At 40.8% G+C, this 14958-nt stretch overlaps 2 protein-coding genes across 2 annotated transcripts in view; one reads left to right on the forward strand and one right to left on the reverse strand.

Moving 5' to 3' along the window:
• The window catches only part of LOC103389085 (ephrin-A5-like), a 1154841-nt gene that overhangs the window by 896934 nt on the left and 242949 nt on the right, over positions 1-14958 (forward strand). The gene's annotated exons all lie outside the window — the stretch shown is intronic.
• Positions 5816-14958, reverse strand: part of sppl3 (signal peptide peptidase 3) — a 25610-nt gene continuing 16467 nt past the window's right edge. The window contains exons 4-11 of the mRNA XM_025062772.1: positions 14745-14879; positions 14485-14563; positions 13322-13434; positions 12924-13030; positions 12643-12806; positions 12129-12319; positions 9053-9162; positions 5816-8718 (exon numbers count right to left, since the gene is read on the reverse strand). Coding sequence (XP_024918540.1) covers positions 8647-8718; positions 9053-9162; positions 12129-12319; positions 12643-12806; positions 12924-13030; positions 13322-13434; positions 14485-14563; positions 14745-14879 — 971 coding nt within the window. The 3' untranslated portion in view covers positions 5816-8646. The remainder of the gene's footprint in view (positions 8719-9052; positions 9163-12128; positions 12320-12642; positions 12807-12923; positions 13031-13321; positions 13435-14484; positions 14564-14744; positions 14880-14958) is intronic.

Genomic DNA, 14958 nt, shown 5'->3' on the forward strand with positions numbered 1-14958 from the left:
AGGTGGGGTGGGGAAGGAGGGGGGGGGGTTACCGCCAATAAATACCAGCGCTTTTTAAATCACCAGCACTGCCTGACTTCATGTGCTACTGACTCTGAAATTTATTATGAGCTTTTCCCACTTGGACTCAGAGCGGCCGCCTGCTGCTGCAGCAGAGGTGAGAGAGCACGGTGGCCGCGCGAAGGAGTGAAGGAGTGGAGTGAGACGCAGTCCACCACTTCACAACGTACACTTTTACTGTTTCGCCGCTTCCTTTTCAGAGCTCTCGAGTTGTGCAAATCTTTGTGTCGAGCACAGTCTGAGGGCATTGTGTACTTCCTGCGCCGCTTTAATGAAGAGCAGCAGGTTTACACAAGGTGACATTTTTAGACCCAGTACTTCAGGTGTTTTTATGGCTCCACAGACTGAGGAGAATCGACCGCTGGTGTCTACAGAGAGACTTCTGTAAACTAGTAAAGAAGACACTACCTTATCGAACACCACTTAGTTCATGTTAGCATAATGTTAGCACATACCTCCTTGTATTATATGAAACCATGAGCATTAAGTTTATTGAATAATAACTATAACAAGTCATTAAATGTTTTTTAAAAAAACATTCACGTTTCACAATCCTAACTCTAAGGCAGGGTCCCCTCCCACAAACAGCATTAGCTTCTGGCCTAGCATCTAACCCCATTCTAGCTTCTTTTCTTACTTTTATTCATTATTTAATAATTATTACTATTAATATTTGTTTAGCATAATTATTACCGTCATTTCTGGACTATTGAGCGCACCTGAATATAAGCCACACCCACTAAATTTAAAAAGAAAAAAATTAATTGTACATATATAGGCCGCACTTCTCTATAAGCCGCAGGAGTGTAACATGGGATATTTACACAGAAAGACTTTTTTTTTTCTTTTAATTAGTGCTTTGTTCCTAAACAGTGCCTGTAACACGGCTGGTTACACGTTTCAGCGCCACAGGGGAGACTTAGTGATCTGCTCCAGGTCTGAAGCTAACATTAGCTCCAGGGCTAACTCCCTTCACTTTGGTCTTGTCCACAGCAGAGGTAAACAGAAACAGTGAAGTTGGGGTCTTTATTATCAGCCACTCCGACCACAACAGAACAGAAACAGAGTTTTAACAGCTCCTGTATAACCAACTGACGCTTCAACATGACAGGGAGACAACTGACCTCAACTTTAGCTACCGTTCTCTCTGTCGCCCCCCACGCACATATATGAACACAGACCATTCACAGACAGACGTACGCTACTAGTATAACACACAGTAGACTACCAGAACAGTTATTGATCGCTAGAGGCATGAACTTCGTTAGCCCGTAAAAATCCATAAATTATTGGATTATTATTACTGCATCATTGTTTAAGCCGCAGGGTTCAAAGCGGGTGAAAAAAGTAGCGGCTTATAGTCCAGAAATTACGGTAGCAGACATGTTTTCAGCACTGTATAATATACTGTGGGTCTGCTCCTTCAGTCTATTCCACCTATCCATTTTGCACTAGCTAGCTGCACGCTAGCTTGAGGAGCACAGCTGTTTAATAATAGACACAAACTGCCAGAGGGGTGTACTGCGTAGCAAGTTTAGTAGCTCAGTAAGGTATGTTGAATCCAAAGTCAGGGTTTTGTGTACCACAAAAGTGGACTAGATCACCATGGTAACTTAGGCTTGGTCCCAACCAAGTGTCCAAATGTTTACTGATCAGAAGTTGTCCACTATATAGAGCACTCATTGTATCCCACAATGCACCACATCTAGTGTACATGCAATGTACACTACCCAAGCATATATCCCATCGTGCATTGCAGGCGTGACAACATATCAAGAGAGTATTAGCGTCTTTCTGTTTGTCCGTCTTATTTGTCTCACTTATGACCGTGAAGGCTCACTGTACACGATAGAGGGCGCTGTGGTACTGCAGTTTTAACAAACCGATCGCCCTGGGAGTGTGTAGCAAATCTACTGTCTCAGTATGATAAAGAAGACCTGTCTGACAGCGACAAAACAACACAAGCCTGTTAGACCTGCGTTAGGGCTTACAGTGCCCTCAGACAGGTGAAACGTTGATCCGTTTTTTCATGGCCGCCTCAAAGTAAGATAATTACCTTTACTTGTTATCTGGGACAAAGAAGTACTCGGTAGGTCAAAGTAATATTTCATAATGCTCATTGAGAATTCCATCAGAAGGTCACACAATGTGCGTTCAGGTACCAACGATTATGGAGTATGCAGAGTTTTGTGTTGTACAGTTGAGAAAAAAATGGTTATTAAAGAGAACTTTTTTTTTCTCTCCTAGTGGTCCCTCAACTGAACCATGCCCCCCACTTTGAAAACCTAACATTCACAGTTGAACACATTTAGAGAGTGGTGAGTCAGTTGCTGTTCATGCCAGGAATGTCATTGTTGCAAGACAGAGCAGTTCAAAATATGGCCCAGGGGCTAATTGCAGCCCTTAAACAGGTTCTCTGTGGCCCCTGACATTTTTTTACAGTTTGTTATCAACATGATTTTTTTTAGTTTTAAAAAATAAAATGTTTCAAAAGTATTTTAATTTTGCTGCATAGAAAGAATTTTCATTTTAACAAATACATAATGTAATCTTGAGTAATTTAAAGTATTATACTAACTCCTACAGCAGAGCAGTCTTGTGGCTAACCTTTAGTTATTTCCTGGTTCATTTGCAGCATATTTTAGCTGGAACTGTGGCTAGCTGATAGCCATTTTGCCGAAGTAGCAGGTGAAACGTTAGTTCAATGACAGATAAACCAGATTTAGACATTCACCAACTGTAACTGATGTAATATTTGATATTCAACGCTGGAAAAAATGTAGGTGTCGATGGGCTAACCTGCAGACCACAAAAGTAAAATGCACATTAAATGACTTGTCTCACTTCATTCTTAAAAAAAATCTTAAAAAAAAAAGAATCATTTTACATCACCAGTAAACAAAACAAACACGTGTGAATTAACATAATTAAAATTAAAATTAATTTGAAAATAAAAAACTAAATTTTGTATTAGTTTGGAAACGTTTTGCACAGATCACATCACAAAAAAATAAGAATTTAAACAAATTCATAAAAAAAATCCGACTAATGATACATCTAGAATTTTTTAAATAATTACTTTAGTTTAAGTCCATAAAAATGACTGTCAAGGACTTGACTTTTCTGGTAATAAACAGGTGAAACAGAATCAAATAATCAACATACAGTTCGCTGGCCTGGTGTGGACTGTGGTCATTAATTAAACCGTCATAGAACTTCTTCCTTGACTCCTGGGGGATATTTATGGAGTTGTGCAACAGTAACACCTTCAGTACGACGTTTTAAACGTGTCCCGTTGTCTGTACTTTATGGTCGGTCATGAAGTAAACTGATGTGAAAATGTCTGGACTCATTAACAAACACAAGGACGTCAGGGGTTTAACCTGTGTATCCTACATACGTATTTAGTTTAAAAAAAAAAATTTTAAAAAGTAAATGTACAATTGGTTAGAATTGGAATCAAGAACAGAGAAGAACTGTGAATTACTCAGCCAGCACAGAATTTGACACAAGTATAGACTCTTTAAGACAGATTTTTTTTTTTTTTAAGACCACCCTACGCATGCTGACCCCATTCGGCCCTGCGGGCCTTGAGTTTGACACATGTGCCTTAAAGGTTCTCTCCTATTTCTTCTAAAATCCCTGATGTGAAGTTACAGTCAAATATAGTCAATGTTTAATGCCAGACTTCACACACAAGACAGAAAAACAGTGACAGGCTTTAGTTAAAGTCACCTGATTCACATTTCAGATAGTAGTGTATTAGTGTAGTAGTAGTAGTAGTAGTAGTAGTAGTATATATTGTAGTATTAGCAATAGGTGCTCATAGGATCAGATGTAGACACGCCTGTAAGCTCTTCAAAAACAAGAAATAACTCTGAATTCCAGGTGAGGACAGACGTTGCCATTTTAGGACGGTCTCGCCAAAAATGTCCTCCAAATGACATGTTACAATCCCCATGGCTGTGGTGGAATTCTGTCCACTTTAGGGCTTCAAAGCAGCACACAGCCTGGCCAATAGGTGACGAGGGGTGGACCCTGGCTGCCTTGACCTAAGCGACCTTCTCCAACCTTCCCCCACTCAGTCCTGCTCCTCATCCCCCGACAGTGCACTTCATCATCCATCCCTGTCTTTCCTCCAACATATATTCCCATTTAGCGTCAGCGTCTGCGCCACAATTGTCAAATTCAACTCCAGCATTAACAACGCCTTTTTATTTCCCCTGAACCCGCTCTTCACTGAAGGATAAACGGATTTGCCCAGCCAGCGTAATCACATTTTCCAGCTACGAGTCGCTTTTTATGCACTTCCTCATTCTCCACTCTTGCTCGCACAAAAAAGCATTTATCCTGCATTTGTCATTTTAATACAGCCATTCTCCACACAAGTGTAATCACAGAGCAGCCAAAGTGAAGCAGACAGGTGAAAAAAGAAAAGCTCTTACAGTAACATCACAGTACAGTTCAAACTCCGGGAGAAAGAGAGAAAAAACCCTCGGCTTTTTCAGCCCTGTGTTAAGTCTGATTCTGCAGCAGCCTTTCTGCAAAGACTTGACTCAGCGCCTTTGGATTGTCATTGAGGCGGCCATTTTCCCATGAAGCCTCACCAGAGCGGCTCTCGTTGCCCTGCAGGAATCAATTACCGCACTGTGAGGAGGACGTGCTTTTCATTTCACTTAACTTCCTGATCAATGGATGATTAATGTCTGCTATTGTTCCCAGTCTGCAGCTTCACATGGTGTCATCTGTGGGAGAAATGCCCCAAAACTGCTGCGCTCTGTGGCACATTCTGCCACATTCGACAGCAAAAAGCAGGGGGAACCTCGGCAAATACGTTTCTGTTGAAATAAGAATTCAGAGACATGAAATAAAGAAAGTACGGTACTGCTTTGGATTTCTAAAACCTCCCTTCAGGCCTCTCTCACTGTTCTGACTTCACCGACAAGTGGTTTCAGACAGTTGTACTGTGTCGCCATCTGCTGGACAAAAGCAAAAACACAATTAAGCAAACCGAAACCCGATAAACACGATGTCAACACCCTATACACACATCAACTCACTAGAGGGCAGATATTCATTACTTTTTAGCTCCTTAAATTTCCTAGAAAGCAGAACCCCTGCTGTGAAGACAAAAGACACAAAGGACACATCTGCTTTGAATAAACAAAAGAAGTCAAACAAAGACAAAGTGCGAGTTGGCATGGCTGAAGACAATTTGAAATGCAAATATGTGAGAGACTACAAAGTAAATTTTTACATAATATTGGCATAATTACGTCACAGTTCTAAAATAACATTGACTAATTTTAAACCACCGTTTTCAACAACGAGGCGTAATCATTTTGCTAGTTAGAGATATTCTGTGATCCTCTCTTATCATTTTATTGTCTGTTACAATTTTTACTTAAATAACTTAACAACTCAACCATTAGGGTTTGTTTTAGATAAGCCAGAGGATGATACTTAAAATCACAACGTCTGGATTGATCACTGCTAACACTCAACGACAGCTGTGATTGGCTTAGTAATTTCAAAATAACATCCAGGCTTTACAAAGCTATCCTGGTGAGACGCCCCACTAATGTCTGACTTGGCAGTTAGGATTCCAGTTTTTCCCCTTTTACTTCAGCAAACAGATTAAAAGGTGTTCACATCGACAGTTAATTAAGTAAACAGTGCCCCGGTGAGCTGTGGAATAATTGCAGTTATAACCTTTAGATACAGGCAACTGGGACAAAGACTCATCAGACAGAGGCGTTTTTACAGTTAGAGTCAATGTTTATTTACAGTTGAATCCTGAAACAGAGAGGGACAGAACGTTGAAGGGCACAGGGAGAAGGAGAGACAAAGTTCTGATCCATGTATCACTACACAGTTCTTAATTTATTTTATTCACCGTTTTTCTATACAGAATCCATTCTTCCGAAACGTTGGTGCACCAGCAGAGACAGACGGGGGGGCCCTCTGCTGGAGGGAAGAGAAGGTAGCGAGTCAAATAAAAAAAACTAACACTGAGGGGGGAAAGAAAAAAAACCCAAAAACTTTACAAAAGGGGCCAAAAAAACCCTCCCCAAAAAAACAAAAAACACTTTTTCTATAAAAAAATTTAACTTTATTGTCACCATGATAGTCTTAGTTATTTATATATGTATATATACACACAAATGTATATATATATATATATGTATATAAATCTAAATATTTTCTTTTCCATGTCTGTGAGGAGGTCGATGGGAGTTTGTAATTCTTCCAAGGAGAGACTGCGTTGAGTGACAGGCCGGACGTTCCAATCTTAAAACGTACAGGTCCTTGTGTTCAGCCTTCGTGAATCAGTCAGAGGAGGTCAGAGGTCATTTTGACGACGGTGTTTTTTTGGCTCCACCCCCTCACTCATAGATAGGTCCAGTCCCTTGTTGTCCGGCCAGCAGAGACTCACAACTGCATTAGTCTTTCTGTTGACGCAGTCTGAGTTAATACACTGTACACTGTCACATGCACAGCAAGAGAGGATAGAAAAAGAAATAATAAAAAAAAACTAAAAAAAACGCACTGTCCTTACATCTGTGTCGTGCACTGTAGCACCTTTTCTAAATGTTAACATCATCTGACAAGCACCACGAAACAGTGGAAGGACAAATAATAAAAAAGTGACTTGGTAGTTAAAAAAAAAAAGCCCTGTGATTTAGATTTAGTTTCTTTGTTGATTCAATGACTTCTCAAGGACACAAACTGATTTTCTTTCTATCCTACATCCAAACTGGATTACACATTATTTGCTCAGACATGTGCACACATGCGCACACGCAACCACACCACCACAATCCTTCGCAGTCCAGAGAACACCAAAAAACCCCCAAGAATGTGTAACTACGTATAAATCCAACCACACGTCCTCAAACTGATCCTCATTTCCAGGCTTTGAGTCCCAAACCTTCACAATAGTCAGGTCTTCATCGACTGAGGTCAAACTCTGACATCCACAAAGTTTAGCTTAGATGTGCTTCTCATTTGTGTATAAAAACCCATCTGACAGAAACCAGAGGAAACAGATGCTCCTAGTGTTCGGTGAGTGAAACAGAACTTTGGTAAAAAACCCAGCATGAAGAGAAACTGAAAAATGAACCCAACATGTTTATTTGCAAAAAAAAAAAAAAAAAAAAAAAGAAGGTTTACATTGACAACTGTCTGCGAAACACCTGATGACCAACAGAATAAGTCGGCCCCGTCTGGAACATGTTTGCAGTAAATCCTAATCCAAACACACCCAGCTCTCTGGAAACCTGACTATTGCTACCAGTTCTTTTTATAACAAGTTTACAATTTCAAATAAAAAAACAGGTAAATAAAACACTCACTCACAAGTATCACTCAATCTCTCGCTCTCTCAAACACTCACACACGCGCGCACTCACGCTCGCTCTAACACTAGAGCAGGAAACTAACTCCACCCTGGTTTACTGATGTGGAGATGTAGAAATCAGCTGTTTTCTAAAAACACTCAAACAAACGACCTGCAGGCGTTCTCCTGCCCTTCAGCTGATTCTTGCAGTTTGACTGAACCAGAAGCGGGACGTCGACTGGCGCCAGTTTCCCGACTCTACACGACAACATGCTCCCGATCACAGATACAAACCCAAAAGATACCGCAAATACAAGTGTACACATATATACAAATAGAATCCGCCCTTCAGACACCGGGGGGCAGCCTGACAATTTATAATAATGCGTAATTTCTGTATATGCCAAGAATAAAACTTTTACTAAATAAAATACATAGTAATCTGGGGGGTCGGGTGGGGGAACAAGAACAGCAGATGAAAGAAGAGAGGAGGCAAGAGGGCTTTGCAGTATCAGCAGGGGGCGGTAGTGACGAGGAGAGGCTGAAAGCTGAGGGGGCAGATGAAGAGAAGCTGAGGAGAAATGGGGGGCACGGGTGGAGGAGGAAGAATTTACTCCTCCCTCCGTCGCTGTTCCCGATTATCGTCCTGTGTCGCTGCAACACTTCGATTCGTCCGACTTTTTTTTAATTGTTTTTTAATAATAATAATAATAATAATATTAATAGTAATAATGACCACGACAATGCTAAAAAAATAGATATAAACCCCAGCCATGTCTCACAATTGTAAGTCCACACAAAAAGGAGGGGAGGAGGAGCGTGGGGGACCCTGACCCTCCAGCTCAGAGTCGGCAGCAACTGTTGCAGAGAAAATTCAAGATGAATTCTGTTGAATGGAGTGAGCCATAAAGACCAAGTACAGACGGGGAAAAGAGGGAGGGAGAGGTCAACAACAGCAGAGGCAGGGTGTGCTAAAAGGGAAGATAAACAGAAAAGAGGGAGCCAAGAAAAACGGGGTGGGGAGGGGGAGACAGAGGGGAGGTTTAGGGACTGAAGAGAATTGGTGTTGAGGCGCTGTGATCCACACACCGGTGTCCTTCTGAGGGTTTTCACACATGTTTGGCAGAAAAAGCATGAAGGAGTGATGACGACGTGGCCTCACTGTGAGTTCACCCTCTCTCTCCCTCCTGGTGAAGGGAAAGGATCCTTGGTCCTCCACCCGCTGGTTGTTTTTGTCTCCAGGTGCATCATACCTCCAGGAAGCGGGAGCTGCTGGCCTTGGTGTGGAAGGGTTCTGACCACATGCGCCTCAAATCCCCCTGACAACCAAAAACCATCCGTTTACACCTGGTTTTTGTTTTCTCTCGCATTGGAATTAGACAAATTATTAAGAAAAAATATTCTTATCACACAAAGGTACAGCTGAAAATGACAACGTCCAACCTATCAAAAAGTAAAAATAAACTAAGGAATATTGTCGTTTGTTATATTTGAATGAATGTATGTGCATTTTTAAAAACATTATTCTTACAGGATTAATCTGTTGGGTTCCTCCTGTTACACTAAAGTATAAAAAATTTACAATTTAAATGATGAATATTTCTGCTACAGAAACAGAGACGCGTGAAAACCAGGCGGCGTCATCACTGGTACCTTCAGGTAGGCCATCGTGAGCAGAGGCAGCAGGGTGAAGGGCACCAGGTAAAGCAGGGCAGGCTGAGCAGCACGATGGATCCTGGAGGCTACAGTGGCGGTCAGCAGCCCTGACGACAGAAGAGTTTCATATAAGTCATCAATGAACAGAAATGTAGAAAAACTCATCACTGCAGTTGACAGAAATAAAGCTGCAGCTTTTAGTCGGAACTGAAAATACCCAAATGCAGCTCATACTGACATTGTTACAGTTACCAGGTGTGTATATAAATCTGAATAAAGAATCCAGGTCGTACCTTTTCTACATTGTGAAAGTGACTTCCTCAGTTTATTACCCAGTAATGCATTTTAAACACCTACTGAACATCATGTACTCAGTGAGGCTTTATTTCCATGAAACGATGTTCTCTCAGTTACTGGTATGTAACTCACACCGACAGACTGACACACTGAGGCATCAGGGTTTCTTCACCACCTCTGAAACCCAATTCCTGAGCCTGCAGTACAGCCAGCTCACCTGAGCTAACACGAATAACCGGTCATGACAGCGACACAACGGCAAATGGGTTATTCCAGAATTCCAAGAAAGACTCGACTTGTTTCCACGCAACAAAGTTAATAAGTCAATTAAACGCTGTAGCCACAGCTGCAACAGCGAGACAAATGAGTGTGGGTGTTTTTTTTAATCAACAGTTGTTGAGAGGTGCAAAGATGTTCACCAGAGACCTTGATGACCAGCTGTCTTCTGTGGTTGAGAACCAGAGACATCTCCGACTAACGGCACTTTTGTTCCGACGTTTGAGTCTGTTTATACATTTGGTCGTTTGGTTTCATTTGATATGCACAGCCAAACTAGAAGCAGTAGCAGAGCAATAAACAGACAGAACTGGGGATGGAGGTTTATGGCCAAAATGATAATAGTATGAATAAGGCATACGGTTCAAAATGACACTTAAACTAAAAATAAACAATCATCAATAATAAAATAATATTTACCCAGGACTAGGGCTGGGTGATATGGACTTAAAGTCATAACGATATGTTTTTAGCTGAATGGTAAAACTATATATCTATATTTTCTGTGACATAATTGAGCAGGGGTCGCCAACCCACAGCTCCAGGACCACATGTGGCTCTTTCCTCCCCATGCTGTGGCTCCCTGTGGATTTGGAAAATAAATATTGCAAACCTATTTCACTGTTAACTCTTCGAAAACAAAAAAATCGTTCACGCCTCACAGGCTGTTTACAATCCAGTGTGAAGAGGGGGGTAATGTCTAACAGCCCCGACGTGTAGACGGTGGGCGCTAGGGGCACCGAAAACCACATAAAACCAAGTGAAATAACTGTATGTTTTGTTAGTTGGCTTTTATTTTGAAAATACATCTTATTTTAATCAGTGTTAGAGTGCATTTTTATTAAGATGACAGCGGCCACACGCCCCAGTACACACCACTGAAGGATGACGGCACACAGCAGCAGACAGGGCTTTGGTCTACTACTGCAGGTAGATAAACAGGTAGATAATTACCTACTGCAGGTAGATAATTATCTACTGCAAGTAAATAATTTACCTTCTGCTTTCCTTAAACCCAGAGTCGTATTTACAGAGTTTAAATTTTGTTTGTTTTCCAGGCAGAAATAAAACTTAGTTTTCTCTGTAGCAGTTCATTGATTTCATAAATGCATCACACTATAGTGTTTTTTTATATACACAGAGCATAAAGGTAAAACACAATACTGTATATGCTGTGTTATCTTCATTTCAGAGGTCAAAAGAGTTTTGTGGTTGCTGGTATTTATTTTTCTGCGGGTTGGGACCAAATGGCTCTTCCCAGAAAACAAACAAACTCTTAGTTATAAGTTCAAGCCACATGCCAAATATATATATATATAAACTGTTCTATATATGAATTAAAACAAAACAAAACACATTTCCTGTACACAGACGCTCCAACGCTCTTTTTCAGTGCGTTAATCGTCATATTCTCACATTTCTGATAGTACCTGAATGCCCATTGTTGCAGAGACGTTAGACAAGTCATTCCAACACTGTGTCTGTTTATTTTCATTTGAATTATTCAAATGAAAATAACCTGTTCCTCAGGTTTAGTTACTTTTCAGATTGCGATTCTTTTAAACAACATTAACATAGCAACATATACTGTGACCCATTGTGTATATGGGGCTCAGCACTGTTAGTCACGTTACTGCACGTTACTGCCCCCTCTGTGCAGCACAGTACTTCCACTGTACACGTGTTCCGATCAGAAAGCCTTAATATGTCACACACACTAGACGGAACATAACGCATATAATCAAAAAAAATATTGGTGATATAAAGAGAGACAGTAATGGACATGCTCCGACTGCCTGTTTCAATCAGCTCAGCGCTGCTGCACCTTGCCCTTTTCCAATGTTTTTAAACAGGAATGCATAAATTCAGCAGGTTTAATAAGTGCCCGGCGTTGCAGGGCATGCTGACCTCCTAGTTAAACAGCTTTCCCTCCCCCAGTTGACTATTGGTCAACAATGGTTTTTAAAGTTAATATTGCCGAATATTCTATCTTAATTTATTTGTGGCAGTCAAACTCATGATCGTGATTACAACTTGATTAATTGTGAACCACTAGTCAGAACTGTTGGTTTTAGTCTGGTCAGACCTTCACATCAATATTTCACATCCTCAGGTTTAATGAACCGTATTTTCCGGACTATAAGTCACACTTATATGTAACTTATATATCACAATATATATAATTTCACGTTTGTTGTTTTCACACTCACAGCCGTGAAAGGGCACTGTAGGCTTGTGTACCAGTATCTGCAACTCCTGTACCACTGAAACTTTACATTTGTTATTTTCACACAGACAACAGCTGGAGGACACTGGTGTGACCTATACTCCAGAGTGACTTATAGTTTATAAAATACGCTACATAAAGGGCCCTGAGCGATGTGAAAGAAAACAATCAGTATGAATAACTCAGCCTAAAGTGGGTGATATGACTAGAGAAAACGTAAAACAAACTCACACGGAAACAATTAACCATTCGATCCTTGATTGATTCTCTTACCCACAAAGTATCCGATGAGAGTGCAATGGAAATAGGAGACCCGCTGCATGCGTCCGGACATGTTTCCAGGTCCGGGGACTTCTCCAGAGGCCTGCTTCTTATAGTTGTCATACCGTAGGACAAAACACAAGAGCAGCCCCGGCATCACGATGTCTCCGATTCCCAGCATTGAGAAGTGACTTCCTGTGGAACTGCGTTATTGAGAAAAATGAGAAAGACTTAGAGGAGTAGCTTCTGGAATTATCATCTGATGGATTAACCATCTGTCTGACACCTCCACATTTGGAACACCCTGGTCATTTAGAATGAAAAAATGGAGTACCCTGAACACTGTCCTTGTCTCTTGTACAGTGCTCCTGAGTTTCCCTGTCTTCCCATTCTGTCTTTAGAGCCCACTATTGTCCCCTCACTTCTATTGTACTGTACTAGTTCTATTCCTTCTGTGTGCAAGCTCCATTTTCCCAAACATTACAGTTAACGTAATGTGACACACTTGTTTTTCTTTTAGTCTTACCTGGGGAAGACCAGTTTTCCTGGTAGTGACAGTCGAGGGACATCTCGGCCCATCCCTGGCCCCAAGTGGAGCTTCCTGGACAGGACGTCTATGGGGTTTTCAGCAGGTTGAGTGGCCACTTTGACCATCACATTACTATTGAAGATGTAGGCTGAGAAGAAAACCTGCAGAAAAGTAAAAAAAAGGTTCAACAAAGCTTTATATTTAAACATATTTTATTCACGAGTTTATTGCATGTCTGATATGAATATATATCTGCTTGAGATGACTGTTTTTCTTACCCAGAACACATCATAAATCAGCAGCCCTGACAGCAGCAGACAGGAGACCTTCAGACTGGGCAGACGCACAAAGGCGATCATGGCGACGCACAGGCCCATGGCTAAAGCTGAGTGGAAGAAGAAAGAAACAGAGAATTACTGACAGCACATTAAACTGAGGTCAGTGAAAAAGCCTGACATTTCTATTAAGATCATTTTAACATTTTATCAAGATGAATCAATAATAAAAGTGTTGCATTTTAAACAAAACCTAATAATACAACAATAATAAATAACTCACTGCATGTGTTGTAAAATAATTGTTAGAATTATTAGAGTAATTCAGTGATGTTGATTGTTTATTTAAACCACAGTGACCACTCTGCACAGACAAATTGCTGGGAATACTGGGTTCACACCATCCATTAGAAGCCAGTGTCCAGTCAGCACCCAGATGAGCACCAACATGACAGAGAGGGAAAAGGACAGGAGTTCAGCCAGAGTGAAACGCCCACAGCAGCCAAACGAGATCCTAAAAAAAAAAAAATCAACAAGAGGTAGGACAAAAGTCACAAAAGACTTCTTTTAAAACTTTCCAAAAATGTAAAAGAAGTCAAACAGAACGTCATAGTAATTAAACGACTATAAAAATAAGGAATGAAAACCCCACAATTTTTGCACTTTCTTTTATTTCAGGCCTTATAAATGATTAATTAGATTAAGCACTATGAAGGAAGTAGTCAGTATCTCAGACAAAGGGTTAATGAAACCTGATCAGAGACTGTCTGTAACCAGAGAAGCAGCTGCTTACAGCAGCAGGGTCCAGTGGTAGGTTCATTCCTTCACTGGTGACAAAAAAACAGCTTGTACAGTGGACTGAATACCTGGTGGTGGACATTGTGTGAATGTTCACTTTGACCATATTAAAGATCAAGGAGTTGATGAATAACATTTTTCACAAAGCTGTTTTTACGCACTCAAAATATTTTCCCTCAAATGATAGAGTAACTAGTGCTGGTGTGTGAGAGATAACCTGTTCTCCTGCAACCACAACAACTTGATGAAAAAGCAATTAAGAAAATAGAGTTGTTACACTGAAGGCCTTATATGTTCTCATTAATATGTCAAATAAATCAGGTCATTCTTCTAACATGTGGGCAGAATGACACCGCCTTTGTATAGAAAATAAAATCAATCCGTCCACACTGGGACAGGTTTTCACCTGCACCTGGATCTTAAAATAGCATCTCAACAATTTCAGGTCAGACACCAGACTCACTCATTACAGGGCAGTGAGTTAGTCTACAACTGACAAGCAGACTGACATCATTATGGCATTTTAATTTGTGAGGGAATGTAGATCGATGTCATTGAAGACAACAGCGTTTACTGAAGTTTTGGAAGAAACTTTCCATACGCTGCAGAACACACATCAGGATGCACCGTAATGACTAAAGGTGCACTAGCCCTGTGATTAATCAAATTCAAAATTTTAATAATTTGACAGCCTTTAAAATACAAGACATGTTTCTGATTTTTTTTTTAAAGAAAGAAGAGACAGGAAGTCCAGTGGTGTCCTTACTTGTTCTGTGGGGAGCAGGGTCTGGTCAGATACTGGCACATTGGCAACAAGAGGAATGCAAATGCAATTGTTGCAAGAACTGGGGAGAAGAGCAGAGCAGAGCGATGAGACCTGAGGTCTGTACACACATTGAGGCTTGATTCAGTAGTTTTTTTCTGTTATGTTAATAGAAGTTCATTGACTCCCCGGGGGTGTAATTATAGACTAAAAACACCGTCAACAGATAATTCTATAGATCAGGTTACAGGAGTGGTAGTTACCTGCGGTGCAGATGGTGAAAACCACCTGTACTGAGTCAAAGAAGAAGAACATGACAAGCAGAGACACCGAGGCTCCTATGGGCAGGAACAGGGCCTGCGTGGAATCTATGGTCTGAATACCTGCACAACAATTTTAAACAAATTTAAAAACAACAGGGGCTTCATCATCAGAGCCCCATTCGTAGTAAATCCATGAAAATATGCTGCTAGGCCC

This window comes from Cynoglossus semilaevis, chromosome 14 (genome assembly GCF_000523025.1).
Source record: "Cynoglossus semilaevis isolate Cse_v1.0 chromosome 14, Cse_v1.0, whole genome shotgun sequence".
NCBI lineage: Eukaryota > Metazoa > Chordata > Actinopteri > Pleuronectiformes > Cynoglossidae > Cynoglossus > Cynoglossus semilaevis.